Source organism: Pelophylax lessonae (genome assembly GCF_965119305.1).
Source record: "Pelophylax lessonae genome assembly, chromosome: 2".
NCBI classification, from domain to species: Eukaryota; Metazoa; Chordata; class Amphibia; order Anura; family Ranidae; genus Pelophylax; species Pelophylax lessonae.
Window position 1 is genome coordinate 50,022,896 of NC_138769.1, and position 24,099 is coordinate 50,046,994.

Here is a 24,099-nt window from a genome sequence, read left to right on the forward strand (position 1 = left end):
GGCTTGGCTAGCATGGAAAAGTCCCTGATGAACTTCCGATAATAATTGGCGAAGCCCAAAAAGCGCTGCAGGGAGCGAAGACCACTGGGCTGGGGCCACTGTAAGACAGCCGAAACCTTCTCAGGATCCATGGAGAACCCCTCAGCGGAAATGATGTAACCTAAGAAGGTTACCTGGGATCGGTGAAATTCGCATTTCTCAAGCTTACCGAACAGCTTGTTCTCTCGTAACCGTTGCAACACTCGTTTGACATCCAGAATGTGGGTCTCCATGGACTCAGAATATACCAAGATGTCATCCAGGTAGACCACCACACACTGCTGCAACAGGTCACGGAAAACATCGTTGATGAATTCCTGAAAGACTGCGGGCGCATTGCACAGCCCAAAGGGCATAACCAAGGATTCATAATGACCGGTCCTGGTGTTAAACGCGGTCTTCCACTCATCGCCCGCCTTGATCCTTACGAGGTTATATGCCGCCCTCAGGTCGAGTTTGGTAAAGACCGTGGCCCCTTTAAGGCGATCGAACAGCTCGGAAATCAAGGGTATCGGGTAAGCGTTCTTGATCGTGATGCGATTGAGACCCCTGTAATCGATGCAAGGCCTCAACTCACCGCCCTTCTTTTTCACAAAGAAAAATCCAGCCCCTGCCGGGGACGAGGATTTGCGAATGTGTCCACGTGAAAGCGCCTCCCTCACGTACTCCTCCATGGCCTCATTCTCCGCTACCGACAGTGGATAGACTTTGCCACGAGGAGGAACGACACCAGATTGTAACTCGATGGCACAATCGTATGGGCGGTGCGGAGGTAGGGCAACCGCGCGCACCTTATCGAATACATCCCGGTACTCCTCGTATTCAGGGGGCAACAGAGAGTCCGAGGAAGTACACAGCAACTTGACAGGCCCATGGATGCAACTAGTCCCACACAGCGGTGACCACGAGAGGATCTCGGCCGATCTCCAATCGAAAATCGGATTATGCTTCTGGAGCCAGGGGTACCCCAAGACCACCGAGTAGTGTGGAGACGAAATAACCTGGAAGCAGACCGACTCTCTGTGGACGGCACCAATAACTAACCCCACTGGAAGGGTCTCATGAGTCACGTGTGGCGGCAGAAGGGGTCTGCCGTCTATCGCCTCAAGAGCCAGAGGAGAACCTCGAGCCTGCAGAGGAATGGAATTGGCGGCAGCGAACACACTATCAATGAACAAACCACCAGCACCAGAGTCCACCAACGCCTGGGTCGTCACCGAGCCCCCGACCCAGGAAAGGACAACAGTGATCAGTGGTTTGTCAACACGGGAAACCGGGGACGAGGAGACTCCACCCAAGATCTGCCCCCGACAGGATCTCAGGTGCGAGCGTTTCCCTGGACGGTTCGGACATGCCAACCGAAAATGCCCACCGAGACCACAGTACATGCATCGGCCCTCGCGTCTCCGGAGTACCCTCTCCCCCTCGGACAGGCGAGCAAACCCCAGCTGCATGGGTTCACCCCCAGACAAGTCATCCCCAGGAGGCGTGGGAGGAGAGGGAGGCACGGGTGGGACAACAAAGGTAGGCGCCAATCTGTTAGGAGGCCTCCGCAGACTCTCCTTAAAGGAAGGTCTCTCCCTGAGTCTGGTGTCAATCAAAATCAGGAAAGAAATAAGAGACTCGAGCTCCACTGGTAGGTCCTTAGCTGCAACCTCATCCTTCAAGGCATCCGAGAGACCATGAGAGAAAGCAGCGACCAGAGCCTCATTATTCCAGCCCACCTCTGCTGCCAGGGTACGAAACTCAATGGCGTATTCAGCTACGGATCGTGAACCCTGTCTGATGGACATAAGGAGCTTCGCAGCAGAGGCAGCACGAGCCGGCACATCGAATACCTTCCGAAGAGAAGCAACAAAACCGGAAAACTCGGCAACCACCGGATTGTTGTTCTCCCATAAAGGGCTGACCCAGGCCAAGGCCTTGTCCGAGAGCAGCGAGATTAAGAAGCCCACCTTTGATCTCTCAGTAGGAAAGGCATGTGGCAGCAACTCGAAATAAATGCCCACCTGGTTAAGGAAACCTCGGCACTGAGTTGGCTCTCCCCCAAAGCGCTGTGGAAGGGGGGCAGAACCGGACATACCCCGAAACACCGCGGGCGCAACAACAGGTGTCGGGGTAGACTCTGGCGCAACAACCGGAGCGGCAGTAGGAGCGGACCCAGGAGCGACAACCGACCCATCGGCAACGGGGAGCGAAATGAACCGTGCGTTCAAGCAGGGTTTGCAACGCCACGGCGAACTGACCCAACAGGTGATCCTGCTGATCAAGTCTGGCAACCAGCGTGGGTAGTGAGGATGGCCCTGTACCGTCAGAATTCATGGCTTGGTCCTAATGTCACGGAACCATGAACCAGACGTACAACAACAGATAAGTGAAAATAAGACAGCTTTATTGAAAAACAAGCTATAAAGCAAAAGTCCAAACGGATGGCGAAACCGATGCAGAGTCTTTGCGAAGCCAGGATCAGGAACCAACAGGGTAGTCAGACGAAGCCAGGATCAGGAACCAACAGGGTAGTCAGACGAAGCCAGGAACAGGAACCAGAAGTAGCAGCAGTCTTAGTAGCATGTGAACACAGGAGGACCAAGCAGGGAACTGAAGCCACAGACCTCCTATATATATATGAGCTAGGCATCCAGCTCCTCCCAGTGGGAAGGAGGAGCCGCAGGGTGGGAGGCTACAAGAAACCCAGAAACCAAGATGGCCGCCAGCACATGTCAAACGAAGGAGAACAGCAAGAAGGTAAGACCATGACAAGGACATGACACAAGAGATGGTCAGAGACTGAGGACATGACACAAGAGATGGTCAGAGACTGAGGACATGACACAAGAGATGGTCAGAGACTGAGGACATGACACAAGAGATGGTCAGAGACTGAGGACATGACACAAGAGATGGTCAGAGACTGAGGACATGACACAAGAGATGGTCAGAGACTGAGGACATGACACAAGAGATGGTCAGAGACTGAGGACATGACACAAGAGATGGTCAGAGACTGAGGACATGACACAAGAGATGGTCAGAGACTGAGGACATGACACAAGAGATGGTCAGAGACTGAGGACATGACACAAGAGATGGTCAGAGACTGAGGACATGACACAAGAGATGGTCAGAGACTGAGGACATGACACAAGAGATGGTCAGAGACTACGGGCATGACACAAGAGATGGTCAGAGACTACGGGCATGACATAAGAGAGGTTGGGTAACATGCTTCAAAAAACAGTCATAGTCTGGAGACTTATTACACAAGATTGCTAGAGATCACTACTATAACCAGGGGAATGTGGAAATAGATAAGTGACTGTAGGGGCCCTGAGGGCCACACTAAAAGTATGCAGAAGGTTGGGCTCCAGGGACATATGGAAACAATATGTAGATAGTAAATTCTTTTTTCATATTTTCCCATATGTGGAAGGGTGCATGCAGTTCATTAAATTCCAGTGACAAGGAAATGTCAGAGCTGTCTGTCCGGATCAGAGGCGGCATTTTCCAATGACGTGTTTTTTGTTTGTTAAAAAGGGGGACGTTGTGATGAAATAGCGCAACCTCACTTTCTAGAACCACAGAGGCTGCAAGACAGAAAATTCTACAGAAAGTTTTTCCATTTTGCCATTTTCAGGGCTTAGAAGAAACCAAAGTCTACATTTTTCACTTATATAGATAATAAAAGATTATTGTTTTAAAGTAGCTTAAATCCATTTCATAGCATAAACACATGTACAATGCCCCATACTTTACCCTGCAAGTACAGAAAAATACCTACGGATCTGCCATCACTTGGCTCCTAAAGTCCTGCCATAGGCTGACAGCACAATACCACCTTCTAGGTTGAAATTGCAAGAAATGGTGTCAGCCCTGCCCAGTTGTCTTTTGCGATACTACCCAAACCCACCCACTCTGACATCGCCACAACATAGAAGCTAATCATTCTGTACATCCAAGATCAGAACTAGAAGGGCTAAGTAGACTCTAAATTTTTTACATGAGTAACATGTATTTTTTTTGGCACTTACTGATAGAAAAAAACACTTTCAATGGTATATTTGAGACTGAATTTCAGGATAAGTAAATCTTTTCTTGGTTTTTGTGAATTTCTTCCAGATCTATGCAGTAATCCAGTGTGAGACTTTGCATCTGTGCAGGAGCTTCCTGTAATAAAGACCGCTCACTGCTGCTCTCTCTCCTTGTGCAGAGGGACTGGTCTTGTCTCCGCCCCCTCCTGTAGTCAGCCTGTAGTGGGTGGAGCCTCCTGGGCCCCTCCCACAGCTATGCTCTCTGCTCAGGCTAAGTACAGCACAGTGATGATGTCACTGGTACTTTTTCAAAGTAATATCTGGGTTTGAAAACACATTTGACACAAGTAGGGTGTCAAAAGTCACTGGCCTGAAACTAGCATTCATCCTGTGTATGTGGGAATCCCAGGCTCCATGCTTGTTCCAGATCGGTGAGGCAAGTCCTAGGAAGACAGCCCTGGAACTTGCATCTTGAAAAACAAGTTGGTAGTGGCAGCTCCTGTATGTCTCTATTGTTTGCGCTGGATAGGACAGCATCTTCCAGCAACACTAAGCAATTATTTTGATGTTCCTGATGAAGTATTGTTCATTTATAGGTATATATAAAGCTGATCGCCAGTCAAAAATAAAGAGATACACGTGAATAGCCCATTAAAAAAAAAAAATAAAAAAAAATAAAACCAGCTGTCCTGAATGGACAGTACGTGAGGTAGGCTGAATATTCCTAGACTCTAGTTATAGGCTGTTTACTGTACTGTACTTCCAATATAAGGAATTTACAGGTAAGTCAAATTCATTTTTTTTTTTTTGCTACAATATTCAGCTTCAGTCCTTAGATTTCCCCACAGCACTTTTTTTTCTGCCACTAGATGTCCTCGCTCTGATGACATCATTCAACCCACTTCCTCTGAGCCCAGGTCATCCTGTACCCACCCCCATCCTGTGACTTGACAGTGAAAGAAAAAGCCGCACTGTGATGAGCTCATCTCTCTGTCAATCTGCTCTCTCCTCCTCTCAGCATATTCCTTGTCAGCGCATAAACTGATTGATTGGCTCATTGTACTGCTTTCTCTTTGCTGTACAGAGAATGTGAATGGCTAATACCAGGTTGAATTAAGGGACTTGCACTGCTTGCAATAAAAAAAAAAAAAAAATGTAATGATGTATTAAAGATTACATTGTTTCATTGCTATATACATTTGTGCCTGGAGTTCAGCATTACAGTGACCATTGATACAATGATTCTGTTTGTATTATCTTCTCATCCAGCAAGTGTCCTTTTTCCAGATGTAACGAGTCCCTCTGTCCTACAGATTCAGAACTTCAATAATGAATTCTGGACGGGTCTGCAGTTGGCGTGCTGGGAGAAAACAGAGGAGCCATGGACGTACTTCCCGGATCTCTCCATTTACTTGCGTGACAGCGACAACGCCAGCCGCTCCTTCCGCCTCACCATGAAGCCTCAGGTTGTCTTTCTGTTCATTGCTTCTGTTATCTCAAACTTTTGCTGTTTAACATAGTTCCAGACAGGAGGTGGCCATAAGCAGGCCTGATTTGTGGCAAAGAGGTATGGATGCTGACCTTGGGTGTCAGACTGACCCTTATTTAAATTTTTCTCATAAATGTCTAGCTATGCATGACCTTGTACAGAGATCTCCAAACTTTTCAGTGCAAGGGTCGCATTGTATGTTTTATATATCAGAGTCCTTCCTAAATCGGATTTACCATCAGAGTCTCCCCTTGTTCAGGATCCCCGCCAGAGTCTCCTCTCACATCAGGATCCCGTCAGGGTCTCCTCTTGCATCAGGATCCCCGTAGGGGTCCCCCCTTGCATCAGAATCCCCGTCAGGGTCTCCCCTTGCATCAGGATTCCCGTCAGGGTCCCCCCTTGCATCAGGATCCCCGTCAGGGTCCCCCCTTGCATCAGGATCCCCGTCAGGGTCCCCCCTTGCATCAGGATCCCCGTCAGGGTCTCCCCTTGCATCAGGATCCCCGTCAGGGTCTCCCCTTGCATCAGGATCCCCGTCAGGGTCTCCCCTTGCATCAGGATCCCCGTCAGGGTCTCCCCTTGCATCAGGATCCCTGTCAGGGTCTGCCCTTGCATCAGGATCCCCGTCAGGGTCTCCCCTTGCATCAGGATCCCCGTCAGGGTCTCCCCTTGCATCAGGATCCCCGTCAGGGTCTCCCCTTGCATCAGGATCCCCGTCAGGGTCTGCCCTTGCATCAGGATCCCCGTCAGGGTCTGCCCTTGCATCAGGATCCCCGTCAGGGTCTGCCCTTGCATCAGGATCCCCGTCAGGGTCTCCCCTTGCATCAGGATCCCCGTCAGGGTCTGCCCTTGCATCAGGATCCCCGTCAGGGTCTGCCCTTGCATCAGGATCCCCGTCAGTGTCTGCCCTTGCATCAGGATCCCCGGTTGTAGTGTGCATAGAGCAGTACACATTAGTGCTATTGAGAGGAAACTGTTTGCCCTAAATCAGATAAGTGCCGGGTTCACTTCAAAGTCGACATAAGCTAACAGCCTAAACTTATTTTATCTCATCCCCATTGAAGTCCCTTTGGCTGATATGATATGTAACGCAGTCAAATGCTCAGCTACCGACAGCCCCAGGCTGTCTATCTACAGTACAGGCGTGGTGGGTCACATAGGTGCTCTCACATGGTTCAGGCGTTGTGGTATGTCACATAGGTGCTCTCACATGGTTCAGGTGTGGTGGTGGGTCATATAGATGCTCTCACATGGTTCAGGTGTGGTGGTGGGTCATATAGGTGCTCTTGCATGGTTCAGGCGTGGTGGTGGGTCACATAGGGGCTCTCACATGGTTCAGGTGCTGTTGTGGGTCATATAGGTGCTCTCACATGGTTCAGGTGCTGTTGTGGGTCATATAGGTGCTCTCACATGGTTCAGGTGGTGGTGCGGGTCACATAGGAGCTCTCACATGGTTCAGGCGTGGTGGTGGGTCACATAGGAGCTCTCACATGGTTCAGGCATTGTGGTGGGTCACATAGGTGCTCTCACATGGTTCAGGCGTTGTGGTGGGTCACATAGGTGCTCTCACATGGTTCAGGCATTGTGGTGGGTCACATAGGAGCTCTCACATGGTTCAGGCGTTGTGGTGGGTCACATAGGTGCTCTCACATGGTTCAGGTGGTGGTGCGGGTCACATAGGTGCTCTCACATGGTTCAGGTGTGGTGGTGGGTCACATAGGTGCTCTCACATGGTTCAGGTGTGGTGGTGGGTCACATAGGAACTCTCACATGGTTCAGGCGTGGTGGTGGGTCACATAGGTGCTCTCACATGGTTCAGGTGGTGGTGCGGGTCACATAGGTGCTCTCACATGGTTCAGGTGTGGTGGTGGGTCACATAGGAGCTCTCACATGGTTCAGGCATTGTGGTGGGTCACATAGGTGCTCTCACATGGTTCAGGCGTTGTGGTGGATCACATAGGTGCTCTCACATGGTTCAGGCATTGTGGTGGGTCACATAGGAGCTCTCACATGGTTCAGGCGTTGTGGTGGGTCACATAGGTGCTCTCACATGGTTCAGGTGGTGGTGCGGGTCACATAGGTGCTCTCACATGGTTCAGGTGTGGTGGTGGGTCACATAGGAGCTCTCACATGGTTCAGGCATTGTGGTGGGTCACATAGGTGCTCTCACATGGTTCAGGTGGTGGTGCGGGTCACATAGGTGCTCTCACATGGTTCAGGTGTGGTGGTGGGTCACATAGGAGCTCTCACATGGTTCAGGCATTGTGGTGGGTCACATAGGTGCTCTCACATGGTTCAGGCGTGGTGGTGGGTCACATAGGTGCTCTCACATGGTTCAGGCGTGGTGGTGGGTCACATAGGTGCTCTCACATGGTTCAGGCGTTGTGGTGGGTCACATAGGTGCTCTCACATGGTTCAGGCGTGGTGGTGGGTCACATAGGTGCTCTCACATGGTTCAGGCGTGGTGGTGGGTCACATAGGTGCTCTCACATGGTTCAGGCGTTGTGGTGGGTCACATAGGTGCTCTCACATGGTTCAGGCGTTGTGGTGGGTCACATAGGTGCTCTCACATGGTTCAGGCGTGGTGGGTCACATAGGTGCTCTCACATGGTTCAGGTGTGGTGGTGGGTCACATAGGTGCTCTCACATGGTTCAGGCGTGGTGGTGGGTCACATAGGTGCTCTCACATGGTTCAGGCGTGGTGGTGGGTCACATAGGAGCTCTCACATGGTTCAGGCGTTGTGGTGGGTCACATAGGTGCTCTCACATGGTTCAGGCGTGGTGGTGGGTCACATAGGTGCTCTCACATGGTTCAGGCGTTGTGGTGGGTCACATAGGTGCTCTCACATGGTTCAGGCGTTGTGGTGGGTCACATAGGTGCTCTCCCATGGTTCAGCCAAACTGTGGCTCTGCCTGAACACCCATCCCACCTCTGACAGTCCTTCTGCCCCAGATGAATGGAGCCCGGAGCTTGCTGGTGGTTTTTGCTTTATATGTTCTATTACAAGGCAGCAAATTTTGGAAAATCGACTTAGGGTAAATTAAAACATGGAATCCCAAGGAGCTTTGTGCAGTTGTTTTTCACGATCTCTTACTACAGTGCCTTGAAAAAGTATTCATACCTTTTTTTTTTTTTTTTTTTTTAATTTTCCACATTTTGTCATGTTACAGCTAAAAATTTAAATGTATTTTATCGGGATTTTATGTGATAAATCACGCAAAGTGGCACATAATTGGGAACTGGAAGGAAAATGATAAATGGTTTTTACAATTTTTTACAAATATATGAAAAATGTGGGGTGCATTTGTATTCAGCCCCCTGAGTCAATACTTTGTAGAACCAACTTTCACTGCAATTACAGCTTCAAGTCTTTTTGGGGATGTCTCTACCAGCTTTGCTCATTTACAGAGTTACATTTTTTCCCATTCTTCTTTGCAAAATATCTCAAGCTCTGTCAAATTAGATGGAGAGCGTCTGTGAACAGCAATTTTCAAATCTTGCCACATAATCTCAATTGTATTTAGGTTTGGACTTTGGTTTTGATCTCATCTGACCAAAGCACCCTCTTCTACGTGTTACCTGTGTTCTCCACATGGCTTCTCACAAACTGCAAATGGGACTTCATATGGCTTTCTTTTTGAAACTCTTCTATAAAGGCCAAATTTGTGCAGCGCACAACTATGAGTTGTCCTGTGTTCGTCACACCTAAGCTGTGGATCTCTGCAGCTCCTCCAGAGTTACCGTGGGCCTTGTGGCTGCTTCTCTGATTAATGCTCTCTTTGCCTGGCCTGTTATTTAGGTGGACGGCCATGTCTTGGTAGGTTTGCAGTTGTGCCATACTCCTTTCCATTCTCGGATGATGGATTGAACAGTGCTCCGTGAGATGTTCAAAGTTTTTTTTTTTTTTTAACCTAACACTGCTTTAAACTTCTCCACACCTTTATCCCTGACCTGTCTGATGTGTTCCTTGGCCTTCATGATGCTGTTTATTCACTGAGGTTCTAACAAACCTCTGAGGGCTTCACATAACAGCTGTATTTATACTGAGATCAAATGACACACAGTTGGACTTTATTTACTAATTTAGGTGACATCTGAAGGCAATTGGTTCCACTAGATTTTATGCCCCGTACACAGGTTCCGATAATTGTACGATAAAACTGGCTTTTGACCTGATCGCACGATAATCTGCTCGTTAGTACACAGCTTTCGACAGCCGATTACCACAGTTGGTCCAACAAAATCCGAAGGGACAAACAGGAAAACGTCTGTTGTACGATAGCCCTGCGAACGACAATCGTTTCATCAGTACAGTATGTGTCCGATAAAAATCGATCGACAAAGACCGCGCATGATTAGAAACATGAAAATAGCACTGAAAAAGCCTGGCTGCCATTGTTTTTGTTTTGCACCATCTGATACGTAGCTAAGCAACCAGGAAACTTTTCCAGAATTGTACAACAAAAATCATACGGTTTGTACGCATAGTTGAATTCGATGTTAGTATCATGCAACAAAATGCGAATGATAAGTCATCCGATTATCTGATCGTGTGTACGGGGCATTAGTTAGGGTTATCAGAGTAAAGGGTGCTGAACACAAATGCACGCCACACTTTTCAGGTATTAGTAAAAAAAAATTGAAACCATTTATCATTTTCCTTCCACTTCACAATTATGTGCCACTTTGTGTTGGTCTATCACATTAAATCCCAATAAAATACATTTTCGTTGTTGGTTGTAACATGGCCTGATGTTGAAAATTTCAAGGGGTATGAATACTTTATTAAGGCCCTGTAGAAGTGGAGAACGTCTTTAATAAATATAAATGCATGTATATTATATTTGTAAAGCTCTGTAATCATGGGGAGTTCTATAATAGATGTTATCTAGGGAACTGGTTCTCAACCTTATTTAGAGCCGGACCTGGTAAATTCTTCCAAATACTTCCATGCCCCCCAAAAAGTAAAAGAAGTTAGGTACTCAAACATAAAAGCATGGACATACAGAATATGCATTGAAATTCTGGAAGTTTCTGGATGGGGCTGGGTGTCACTTCTGGAGGGGGTGAGTAGACTCTGCAACTGACTTGGTGGCCCTTTAGGGAATCATGTTTCTGGGGGGGGGGGGGGGGAGAGAAACTGTCAAACCTGTGGGGTATGGTGTCTCTGGAGGGGCTGTGGGTCTCTCAAGAGTTTAGGGCTTGACATTGGAAGTCTGGGGTTGCTGCAGGGGGTGGGGCACTGTTGGAGGCTGGGAATGGGGGCGACTGTTAGAGGTTTAGGGGCACTATGGGTAGATGGATGATCTGTAGGGGTACTGTGCACTGTAGGGGAGTTTGTAGACCACTGTGGAAGGTTTAGGGGCACTGCAGGCCACAATTGAAAGTTGGGGGGACTATGGGTAGCTGGAGGATTTTGTAGGGGGCTGGGTGGCACTGTGGGATGAGAGGGACACTGAGGAAGTTAAAGGGGCTCTGCAATCCACTATGGAGGGTTGGGGACCCCATAGGTGTTGGGAAGCACTGTGGGAGGTTCGAAGATCTGCAGCTGGCTGGTGGCCTGATAGGGAGGATCCTGGCTATGGCCTGGTGGTTGAGAACTACTGACCCGAAGCAGCCAGGACATGTTCCACATCCAGCCAGGTTCTGGGTGAGCTGGATTTCTGTCTATAAAGCACCAATGTTTGCACTCAGAGAAGTAATCTGTTGTTTTAGTTTGTGATTTGCTAACCGCTCCATACAAAACTAGAACATTTTTTTCCATGTTGTGAAATAGGCTTTAGCCTGTCCAAGCCTGCAGACAGTGAGACACAAACCCTTCTCAAAACAGCATACAGAAAGCTGCATGGAAAACAGATTTGGTCCATTGTCGTTTGAAGTTTATCCAAACCCCAAAAAAAAAAAAAAAAAAAAAATCATCATATAATAAATTACGTCTCCCCAGTTCTTAAATTTGGTGACTGCGTTCGTTTTCCGGATTTTCTTCCTTTATTTTTACCTGTTGATCCTGCCAGTAAAGCACTACTTGTCCTAGTTGTGTCAGTACTCAGTCAATGTACTATATTTGTGGAGAACTAGGATGGGACTACTGACCCCCCCCCCTTCCTCATCTGCATTGCATAGGGAGGAGGTGTTCTGTAGTTCATAGACGGTGTCTGGGAAGGCTGATAACATTGTTTTGAGGGATCAGTTCAGGGCACAGGAAGTTGGGAGGACACAGGAATTTTCTGTATTTGCAGAAAGAAAAACAAATGCAATCACCACATCTAAGGACTGATGAGCTGCAATATATTAACTGTTTTCTTCTTGGGTTTATATACTTTAATTTAGTTCATCCTAAAAAGGAGCCCATTATATGAGAAATATGGCGCTGCCAATGATGGTTTGTTTTACCGTAACACGTGTTCAGTGCATTGGTACTATGCTGTGTGGTATCTGAACGACGTTCCAACGCACCTTGCGACAAATGTGTGCAGTGCAGTGTAACACGCAGCAATGCACTGCCAAAATCTGGTGCATGAACTATTTTTTGCCAGCGCACCACACCACACCATACCACACTAAAGCTGGCCAAAGATGCTGCTGAATTGGCCGAATTTCGATCTTTGTATCAACGTTCCAGCTACGATTGAACTTCTTTTGTCTATCAGCAGCTGCAGCCACATTGATCTGTGTACTCTGACAGTGGAGGAGTCCTGCTGTCAGAATACAATGGCACAGCTCCATCCACCTCTAGTGTGTGGATGGGGGAGTCTGTTCCGTTAATGGCTGATTGAAAAAACAAAGTTCTCTATGGCCAACCTAACGTGCATGGACACCTATTGTGCTCCACTGCAGCTCATGCCCATGAAGGCATATAACATGCATTGCAACTCATTGCAGTAAAGCGTTTGGTATTTGTGTGCATTACCGTAATGACATCATAAGCTGGGATTCTCCGATCACCAGCTTACAGGCAAAATGGCATCAACTGGAGTACAGCTGAAGAGGATGGAGTTGTTCAGAGCCTGAAGTTGGGCTTTAAGTATACAGATGGATATTTTCTTGTGTATGTAGATTTTTTTGTAATGTTGTATGAGGCTCTAAAGAAAGGTGGGACCCCTGAAACGCGTCGGCTGTTACAGTATTTGCTGCTTGTGGATGCTAGAGGTGTGCTTCAGACATTTTATCCTTCCAGTATTCAGTTTCTGTTGATCCGTGGAGTTATATGCTACTATGTTTTATGTGTGTGTGTGTGTGTATATGCTACTAATGGCGCTTTTCCACTGCATGGAACCGAACGGTTCGGCTCGCTTTTATGCTTTTCCACTGCTGGTACCGCATGGTACGGTGTCGGAACGGTTCGATACGGTACGGCGGCGCTCTCTAAAACAGTACCACCTCGATTGTGGTTCCAAGAGGTACCATACCCGGTACCATATCCCACAATCCTTTGCATGCAGTCACTACTAGCCACTGATTGGTCAGAGAATCGTTGTTATCCCACCCACTTAAATTTAGTACTACTTTAGTGGAAAAGCAAACCATACCAAACCGTACCGAACCGTTCCAACACCGTACCATGCGGTACCAGCAGTGGAAAAGCAAACCGGGCCAAGCAGGGCCGAGTAGAACTGAGCCGGTACTTGCAGTGGAAAAGTGCCATTAGTTTTATATGTGTGTGTATGTATGTGTGTAATATATAAATATAAATATATATATATACACACACTTCTCAAAAAAATTAAACCAACACTTTGAAAACGCATCAGATCTCAATGGGGAAAAATATCATGCTGGATATCTATACTGATAGGGACTGGGTAATGTGTTGGAAACAAAAGGATGCCACATCATTTGATGAAAATGATCAACCTACAGAGGGCTAAATTCAAAGACACCCCGAAAATCAAAGTGAAAAAAATGATGCAGCAGGCTAATTCATTTTGCTGAAATTTCAATGCAGCAACTCAAAATGGTACTCAGTATTTTTTTTACCACTGAGCTCCTGAACAGATTGAGGTGCAACCTGGCTGGTGTCGGATGGACCGAAACATAATGTCCCAGAGGTGTTCTATTGGATTTAGGTCAAGCAAGCGTGGGGGGCATTCAATGGTATTAACTCCTTCATCCTCCAGGAAATGGCTGCATACTCTCGCCACATGAGGCCAGGCATTGTCGTGCACCAGAAGGAACTCAGGACCCACTGCACCAGTGTAGGGTCTGACAATTGGTCCAAGGATTTCATCCCGATATGTTTTGGCAGTCAGGGTGCCATTATCTAGCCTGCAGAGGTCTGTGCGTCCCTCCATTGATATGCCTCCCCAAACCATCACTGACCCACCACCAAAACCGATCATGCTGAACGATGTTACAGGGAGCATAACATTCTCCACAGCTTCTCCAGACCCTTTCACGTCTGTCACATGTGCTCAGGGTGAACCTGCTCTCATCTGTGAAAAGCACAGGGCGCCAGTGGCGGACCTGCCAATTCTTTTTTTTTTTTAATTGCAAATGCCATTTAAGCTCCACTGTTCCGGGCAGTAAGCACAGGGCACACTAGAGGACGTCAGGCCCTCAAGCCACCCCCTTGAGGTTTTTTTTTTTTTTTTTTTGATTGTTTGGTCAGAGTCCTTCACACCAGTGGCCTGCTGGAGGTAATTTTTTAGGGCTCTGGCAGTGCTCATCCTGCTCCTTCTTGCACAAAGGAGCAGATACCGGTCCTACTGATGGGTTAACGACCTTCTACAGCCCTGTCCAGCTCTCCTAGAGTAACTGTATGTCTCCTGGAAATTCCTCCATGCTCTTTAGACTGTGCTAGTAGACACCGCAAACCTTCTGGCAATGGCACATATTGATGTGCCACCCTGTAGGAGTTGGACTGCCTGTGCAACCTCTATGGCAGGGTTCTCCAAACCACGGCCCTCCAGCTGTTGCTAAACTACTTATTGCATGCAGCATTGTAAAACTCTGACTCCTACAGACATGATTAGGCATGATTGGATTTGAAGTTCCTGAACAACTGGAGGGCCATCGTTTGGAGACCCTCGCTCTATAGGGTCCAGGTATCGCCTCATGCTATCAGAAGTGACACTGACCCTAGCCAAATGAAAAACAGTCAGGAAAAAACATTCCTCTTTTGGAGGTCGTCTCATTGCCCATCTAGTGCACCTGTTAATTTTCATTAACACCAAAGCAGCTGAAACTGATTAACAACCCCCCTCTGCTACTTAACTGACCAGATCAATATCCCAGGAGTTTAATTGACTTAATGCTATACTCTGATTAAAAAGTGTTCCTTTAATTTTTTTGAGCGGTCTGTCTGTCTGTGTGTGTGTATAGATAGATAGATAGATAGATAGATAGATAGATAGATAGATAGATAGATAGATAGATAGATAGATAGATAGATAGATAGATAGATAGATAGATAGATAGATAGATATGTATATTTTTTATGTGTTTATATACATATATATTATAATTTTTTAAAATTATTTTTATATTTGTTGTATTCATAGGAAACGGTTAAATTAGGCGAGTGCACTTTTTCTTTCCTGTAATATGGTATTTTTGTCTGTGTATAAATCTGTACACGCACTGTTGTGATGACATTTTTACTTTCCATAGCTGTATATCCAGTCCGTGATGACCTTCCGTACGGACATGAATTGTTACCGCTTCGGCATCTCGCCCTCCTCCAACGCGCTGGTTATCGGGGCCACCGTCATGGAAGGCTTCTACGTCATATTTGACAGAGCAGAGAAGAGGGTCGGTTTTGCAGTCAGCAGCTGTGCAGGTGGGTGAAGCTGCGCAAAGAGATTTCCTCCTATCGGGAAGTCAGAGAAAATCTTGCCAATGGTGATGTGTCACAAATGGAAATAAAAAGTGGACAGGAATGTCTATCCCCACTCCCCAAAAACTGAACTTGTATCTCAGGGACTTTTTATTTTTAAAATGTTTAATTGATGTCATTGCAAAATAAAACAGAAAACATGCATCCCTGCAGTACATTCACATTTCCCTTTTAAAGATCCTACATGTACAGAAAACTAAATTTTAATCTACCAGAAATGCACTCTTGTGGGCTGACAACACAGCGCCTTCTAGACTGAGATTGCAAGAAATGGTGTCAGCCCTGCCCAGTTGTCTTTTGGTAAACTACTGAATCTCTCCTCCTCCTCTCCTCTCCTCTCCTCTCTCCTCATCTCCACTACATAGGGACTAATTGTTCTTTATTCCAATATAAGAACAGGGAGGGCTGATTAGACTCCTTGAAGTACAATTCCAGCCTCAATCTAACTAGCTTTAATAATGCCCCCCTAACACTAAGGCTCTGATCACCCCTAAGTGATCCAGATAGTGGGCGGAATCAACACAATTCCAGGATTGCGACAAGCCACGTGTTTGCGATGCCATCATTTCCTAATGGAAAATGGCGCCTCAAACGTGGGCCGATTTTTTTTTTTTTTTTTTTTTTTTTTTTTGTGCCAATCACAGCTGGTCACATAGTAAATAGGAAGAGTCGTTGATCGGCTTTCCTTATTTCGTGCCTGACAGGCAAGAGTAGAGGAGAGCTGACCTGTGGCTCTCCTGACAGGGGGGGGGGGGGTGCCACTAGAGCCACCAGGGATGCCCACCAATGACCACCAGGGATGCCCACTATGGCCACCAGGGATGGCAATAAGGGCTCAGGGAGCCTGCCAGTGGTGCCCTCCCCCTCAGTGCTGCCCACCATTGCCATCTATCAGTGCTGCCCACCAGTGCCCATCATTTCCATCTATCAGTGCTGCCCACCAGTGCCGATCATTAACGCCTATCAGTGGCGATCAGTGCTGCCTATCAGTGCCCACCAATGCTGCATATCAGTGCCGCATATTAGTGCCACCCCATCAATGCCACCTCATCAGTGCCTGTCAGTGCAGCCTCATCAGTGCTCATCAGTGCAGGAAAAAAACGTATCAATTTACAAAATTTTATAGCTTGTTTTTTCGGTCTTTTTTTATTTGTGGTGATCAAATACCACCAAAAGAAAGCTCTATTTGTGGGAGAAAAAATGACATACATTTGGTTTGGTACAGTGTTGCATGACCGCGCAATTGTCATTCAAAATGCAACAGCCCTAAAAGCTGAAAATTGGCCTGGGCGGGAAAGGGGAAAAGTGCCCTGTATGGAAGTGGTTAAGCATTTATAATATTTGATTGCCTTTTTTTTTTTTTCTTGCAATTGATGACAGGGTCCCTTTAAAAATGAATTGGCTCTGTAGTATTAGGATATATATGGTGTGTGTATCACAGGTAATCCTAGCAGAGCAGAAATGTAAATCTTGAATTGTTCTGTTTACCTGCTGGCTAGATCTCTGTTTATATTGGCGTCCTCCGCTGCCCCGTCTTTTCTAAAAGCTTCATAATGTGTTTTTGTAGCAGCCAAATCCTGTATTCTAAAAACCTCTTTACATCGGACTTTATTCTGGAGGAGGAAACGTTTACCAACAACTTAAATAAGACCTCTTAGATTTAATTTGAAGTATAAATGCCTCAGAGGATATCTGCACCTATGCGCTGGTTTGGGGCAATTAAACGGGCAAACAGAAAGTTGAACCAACTTAAAAATAAGATTGCGCCTGGAGTGATAAAAATTCCTTGACTAGGGTACTAAAGACGTCTTGTGCTTCCGCTTTGACCTGTACCATACCCTCCAACCCCTTCAATAATCACACTGACAACCAGGTGGAGTTCATGGCCAAAGTAGCCTTTTATTAACCAAAGTAATAAATAACAAACAACATAACTTAAATACCAGGTAAATACAGTGTAACTGGAGCCTCAAGGTCCTAGAAGGAGTTACTCACAAGAAAAATACCTGCGACCTACTTAACAGACCTCCAGCCGCAGCACCACCGACTCAAGACAACCCGCCGCAGATACCTCCATTAGCACAACTGGGAGCTGTACCTCAGACGGGTCCTTACCAAGTACCTTTTTTTGGTGCCCACAGTAACCTACAAGGACCTTGCACCCCGCCACCACCACACAAACATGACACCTTATGTTTGTGCGGCCCTCCACACCCACAGGGCCCTTTGAATGCCCTCTTACAGGCCCAAAACACCACAAGTCCATCCCAACCTCATTCAAATGCACACCATCCCAGGCAACTGACCAGACACCACTTTCCACGTCAGACGTTATAAGGCCACCCGGCCCCGTTTTGAAGAACTAACCAGTTCCCCAATGCGCAAAGCCCAGAGAAAGGCCAATGCAAATGCCGCCTTAAATAATACTATCTCATAAGAGGATGAACACACCCTAGGGAGAATGTTGAACAAGGAACCCAGCAACTCAAACGACACAGGCCGTCGTGCTTCTGCTGGGCGCCTCCCCTTCCGGTACCCACGCACCTCTTGCCTAACCAAAAAATCCTTAGTATAGTCAGTACCGCCCAAAAGTTTAAATAAAAAGGCTAAACCCGACAATTTACGGTTCAGCACTGACACTGAAACCCCATTCTGATAATTTCTACAAACAAAATGCAATACCCGCAACACAGCTTCCTGTTCCAATAACACCCTGCGCTCACCACCCACCGAGCTAAACCACTCCGTCCACACCTTGGAATAAGCTGACCGCGTAGTCTCGCTCACCGAACGGTGAACCAGCGGCTGTTATTACAAAGTAATCTTCCACAGCCATTCCGGACAAGGAACTTCCAATTGCTCCGCCTCCGGTGCCAACTAACAAAACTTGTTCCATTGAGACTGAGAGCGTCGGCCAGTGTATTAGTACAGCCCGGAATATGCACACCATACAAAGAGTAAACAAGTCAAAACCAAATGCCAAAGCAAACAAACTACTGGAGGGGGATGACGCAGATACCCTGTTGATCGCCCCGACCACTCCTAAATTATCACAATTAAAATGGACCCTCTTGTTCTGCAAAAACGAGCCCAGCAATTCCATTTAAAGCACAATCGGAAACAATTCCAACAGCACCAAGTTTTTAGTAAGGCCCGCTGCCTTCCACTCCTCAGGCCAAGGCCCTGCACATGACCAACCGCCAAAATACGCACCGTATCCGGCTGATCCAGCGGCGTACGTCAAAAGTTCCAAATCACAATTGCCCATTGCTTTCGATATCCACACTGACCTGCTGTTATAAAACTCCAAAAAAGTCTCCCAAACTAGCAGGTCAGCCTTGAGATTCCTCGTAAGTCGGATGTGATGCCCAGGAGCCTTAACCCCTGCTGTAGCCGCTGCCAACCGCCGGTTAAACATCCTGCCCATGGGCATGATACGACAAGCAAAGTTATGCTTTCCGAGAAGGGATTGAAGTTGTCGTAGCGTTACCTTATCACTCTTCGTTGTCAACGAAACTGTCGTTTTTAAATCCTCCAACTTGTCCTCTGGCAGACGGCACTCCATGGCCACTGTGTCAATCACAATACCCAAAAAACTTAAAACCGTTGAAGGGCCCTGCATCTTATCCGGAGCCAAGGGAACACCGAAGCGATCAGCTACATGTTGCACCGTCATCAGAAGAACCCGGCAATGAGAAGAAGACGCAGGACCAAGACACAGGAAGTTATCCAGGTAGTGAATGACGGAAGGAATCCCAGACACATCCCGCACCACCCACTCAAAGAAGAACTAAATGTCTCAAACAACGAGCAAGAGATGGAACAGCCCATAGGCAGACAGCGGTCCACATAAAAACCGTCTAACCACCTACAACTCAGCAGATGAAAACTGTCTGGATGAATTAGAAGGAGATGAAAGGCCGCCTTAATTTCAGTTTTGTCAACAGAGTCCCCTGACCGTAGCACCGAGCCAAACAAACCGCTGCGTCAAAAGAGGTGTAGGAGACCGAACACAAATCAGGATCAATATGTTCATTAACCGATCCACTTTTTGAAAACAAAAATAATGAATCAATCAAAACTTGTTGGGCTCCTTCTTTGGGACTTCCCCCAATGGAGAAATCACCAAATTTGGCAAAGGAGGAGAGCTAAAAGGACCCGCTATTCAACCCAACGCCACCTCCTTCTAAAGTTTCTCCGTGACCACAGCAGCGTGTGCCCGCCGAGCGTAAATTGTCTGAAGGGGAAGGGGTGGAAGCAAGACTGCAGGGGATCCGAAAACCAAATGAGAAACCCTGTTGCAGTAGACAAGCCGCTTTTTGGTATCTATTTAGAAAAGGAAGCATCCTTGCCATTCTCACCGGAGTCTTCCCTTTTTCCCCGAAGCGTTGCTAGACCTACCTTTTCCTTTTTGGGCACACCGAGTATATGAATGAAAGTCTCCGCAGCCGGAGCACTTATGCTTGAATCAACACCTGGATCCAAACTTGCAGCTTCCCCCTTTGAATTGCCAGCAATACCCCTTCTTACCGGCCAGCTGACCCGAGGTATGGGCTCCACCGGCCCCAGACTGAAAAAACTGATTACTAGCCCGCGTCAATGTTATCAGCCGCATCCACAGATGTCCTTATGATCCCAGCATAAGGATTGACAGACAGCCTTCCGTTGGCGGAACTGTTCATCGTAGTACAGCCAGGCCAGTCCCCTGCAAATACAATGAGCCTCCCCTATCGCATCCAAATAATAAAACAACAAGGAGCAATGCTCTGGCGCCTTTTCCCCTATGACGCCCGCCAGAATTGCAAAGGCTTGTAACCAATTTGTGAAGGTAGGTGGGATCAGGCGATACCGCCGCTTCTCCTTGTCTTCCTTTTTGCTGTCGTCAGACTTACCCCTATCCAGGTTGAACTTTTCAAGTGGAAGCAACGAGAAGATGTCAACGTCACCCTTCCAAATCTTATCCTTCACCTCCGGCTTTAAATGTGCCCCTAACGGACCCTCGAAGCAAACAAACTTTGCATCCTACAGAATCTGCCAGCCTAATGCTGTCAGCCCTTGTCGCGGAATCCTTACCTGTCTGATCCAATGTCCGGACCTCCTCAGCAGGACGAGGGGCCTCCGTAACCGAGCAGGAACCGGATCCACACTCGCTGAAGGAGGAGAAATGGCTATCGTAGATGGCCCAACAACAACCAAGCCACTAGTGGCCCCAACAGCCCATGAGGCAAACCCTGGCACAACACGGCTTCCAAGCAGCCCAGAAGTTCATGAACACCCGCCAGCAATTCCCTCATCCCATAGTCCCCCTCACTACTAGACCCAGAACCGCCGTTACCCCCCCCCCCCAAATCGCCAACAAATCCTCCAAGGCTTAATGACAATAAGAAGACCTTCAGAAAGGAGACTTACCAGGCTGCGCTGGGATAGAGGGTCCCCCAGCCGTAGTGCAGAGTTCCACCGCAGACACGTCCTCCCGCTCCTCACGCCCAGAGTCACTGTCATCCTCTGCTGGGCTGTCTCCCAAGGCACCATCTTCCTGTCTCCAGCCCGCATCATCCCCCGACTGGCTGCCTACATCCTCCACCCACAGGACTGACCCTGGCTCGTGGGGCTACCTGCACTGCAGAGCGGTGCTGAGATCCTGCCACCTCTGCCTGTCCAGAAGCCGCTCCTCCGCTGACACTCTTCCTCCCGCTGCCGACTGCTGTCTCTACCACTCTGAGCAGATGCTCTGCTGGAGCTGGATGGGAGGAAGAGATAGGGACAATTGCACAGTAAAAATGTCCAAATTGGGCCCAAAGTGTCAATATTTTGTGTGGCCACTATTATTTTCTAGTACTGCCCTAACCCTATTGAGCATGCCGTTCACCAGAGCTTCACAGGTTGCCACTGGAGTCCTCTTCCACTCCCACATGATGACATCACGGAGCTGGTGGATGTTGGAGAACTTTCGCTCATCCAACTTCTGCTTGAGGATGCCCCACAGATGCTCAATAGGGTTTAGGTCTGGAGACTTGCTTGGTCAGTCCATCACCTTTACCCTCAGCTTCTTTAGCAAGGCAGTGGTCATCTTGGAGGTGTGTTTTGGGTCCTTATCATGTTGGAATACTGCCCTGGGGCCCAGTCTTCGAAGGGAGGGGATCATGCTCTGTTTCAATATGTCCCAGTACATGTTGGCATTCATAGTTCCCTCCAATGAACTGTAGCTCCCCACTGCCGGCAGCATTCATGCAGCCCCAGACCATGACACTTCCACCACCATGCTTGACTGTAGGCAAGACACACTTGTCTTTGTGCTGCTCACCTGGTTGCCGCCACACACACTTGACACCATTTGAACCAAATAAGTTTATCTTGGTCTCATCAGACCACAGGACATGGTCCCTGTAATCCCATGTCCTTAGTCTGCTTGTCCTCAGCAAACTTTTTGCAGGCTTTCTTGTGCATCATCTTTAGAAGAGGCTTCCTTCTGGGATGACAGCCATGCAGGCCATCTTGATGCAGTGTGTGGCATATGGTCTGAGCACTGGCAGGCTGACCCCCCACCCCTTCAACCTCTGCAGCAATGCTGGCAGCACTCATACATTTTTTTCCCAAAGACAACCTCTGGATATGACACTGAGCATGTGCACTCAACATCTTTGGTCGACCATGGCGAGGCCTGTCATGTTAAACCGCTGTATGGTCTTGGCCACCATGCTGCAGCTTAGTTTCAGGGTTTTGGCAATCTTCTTATAGTCTAGGCCATCTTTTATGTACAGCAAAAATTTTGTTCAGATCCTCGGAGAGTTCTTTGCCATGAGGTGCTATGTTGAACCTCCAGTGACCAGTATGTGAGAGTGATAACACCAATTTTAGCACACCTACTCCCCATTCACACCTGAGACCTTGTAACACAAACGATTCATATGACACCGGGGAGGGAAAATGGGTAATTGGGCCCAATTTGGACATTTTCACTTAGGGGTGTATTCACTTTTGTTGCCAGCGGTTTAGACATTAATGGCTGTGTGTTGAGTTATTTTGAGGGGACAGAAAATTGACACTGTTATACAAGCTGTACACTCACTACTTTACATTGTATCAAAGTGTAATTTCTTCAGTGTTGTCACATGAAAATATATATTAAAATATTTACAAAAATGTGAGGGGTGTACTCACTTTTGTGAGATATTGTATTTGTATGACAATTTTAAACAGTTTGATATGAATTGTTTACTTTTAGTCTCTATTCCAAAGGCTGTTTTTTTATTTTATTTTGAACAAGTGACCAGCAGCAGAGGATGAGAAGCTCCTCCTGCTTATGTTTCCCTGCAGACAGGCTGGGAGAGAGCTGGATCATGTGACAGCTGTATATTGATTAGGAAAAAGGTACTTGTTTAGTATTTTCTTTATTAAAATAATTACAGTGCCATCATCCATATACAGAAATAGAAGGGACAAGGTCAATTAAACAGTGCGTGTTTAGTATCACATTAAGTGGAAATGTCACAATTATTGGAGATTACACAAGATTATTCTCATCTTTCTTTTGTTTTTTGTTTGCAGAAGTGAATGGCATACGGGTCTCAGAGATGGCCGGTCCGTTCAGCACCGCGGACATATCCAGTAACTGCATCGCCAGCAACCCGCTCCGAGAGCCCATCATGTGGATTGTATCGTATGCTCTCATGACTTTTTGCGGCATTATTCTGCTGGTGCTGGTGGTCTTGCTGCTTATTCCTAACAGACGGAATGACGACCCAGAGGTTGTCAACGATGAGTCTTCTCTGGTACGCCATCGTTGGAAATAGCCAAGAGGACTCTGTACACCAAAAAGGAGCTTTTGGCCAGCGGACATGGTGTTTTCTCACCCAGTTACTTTATTTTTTGCTGCTGGGAATGTCGCAGTCACAACCAAAGCTGTCCACAGCAAGTGGCATTTGTAACTTATTACCTTTTCACGTTCCGTACAAATTTCAAAGTACGCCACCAGGGCGATGTCTTACTACTGTACTGATCATTTTCTAACTGGATGCACTGTGGACTTTGATGTTTGAAAAAAAAAAAAAAAAAAAGCCATGACCACTTAAGCCATAATGTTGGTATCCTTGCTACTCTTAAAGTGAACCTCTACTTAGGAGGCATAGTAAACTTTACATGGATTTTGAACAGTCTGAATCTTAAGGCACCCACACACATTTCTGACATTCCTGGAACCCCTTCTAAGTGGAACTTCAACCCCCTACACACCAGCCTTCGCAGTGTAGGATAAGCCAGAATGTCCCAACCACAATGACCTGAGCAGCCTATAGTCAATACCACGTGTTGCCACTTATGGGTCTGGAGGCAAGCCTTGCATTAAGTAGAAGTCTACAACATATATTTTTTTGATCCCCTGCAAGGCTTATATTTTTGTCTCTGTCCTCTTTTGGGTTATACTTGCCCTCACTATGGATAAAGCATGTATTGGGTAAAGTCAAAAGCATTCGCCTAATCCTCAGAAATTCTGGACACATTTTGCTTAATAGGTTGATTTCCTATGATTGTTACCTCCATCCAGTGGCCATAATGTACATATTTTCCTGAAATAACTCAATCAGGCAAATACCACCTTATGGCCACAAGATGGCGCTGACGATCATAGGAAATCAATGCATTAAGCAAGATATGGCCAATATTTTTGTGTTTTGCTTAATGGTCCCACCAGTATCAGGTGGCACTGTAG

At 47.1% G+C, this 24,099-nt stretch overlaps 1 protein-coding gene across 1 annotated transcript in view; it reads left to right on the forward strand.

The window, feature by feature from the left end:
- The window catches only part of BACE2 (beta-secretase 2), a 106,318-nt gene extending 82,875 nt beyond the window's left edge, over window positions 1-23,443 (forward strand). Inside the window, exons 7-9 of the mRNA XM_082245628.1 lie at window positions 5,381-5,533; window positions 15,167-15,335; window positions 22,941-23,443. Of these exons, the coding sequence (XP_082101754.1) occupies window positions 5,381-5,533; window positions 15,167-15,335; window positions 22,941-23,185 (567 nt within the window). The 3' untranslated portion in view covers window positions 23,186-23,443. The remainder of the gene's footprint in view (window positions 1-5,380; window positions 5,534-15,166; window positions 15,336-22,940) is intronic.
- The last annotated feature ends 656 nt before the right edge of the window (window positions 23,444-24,099 follow it).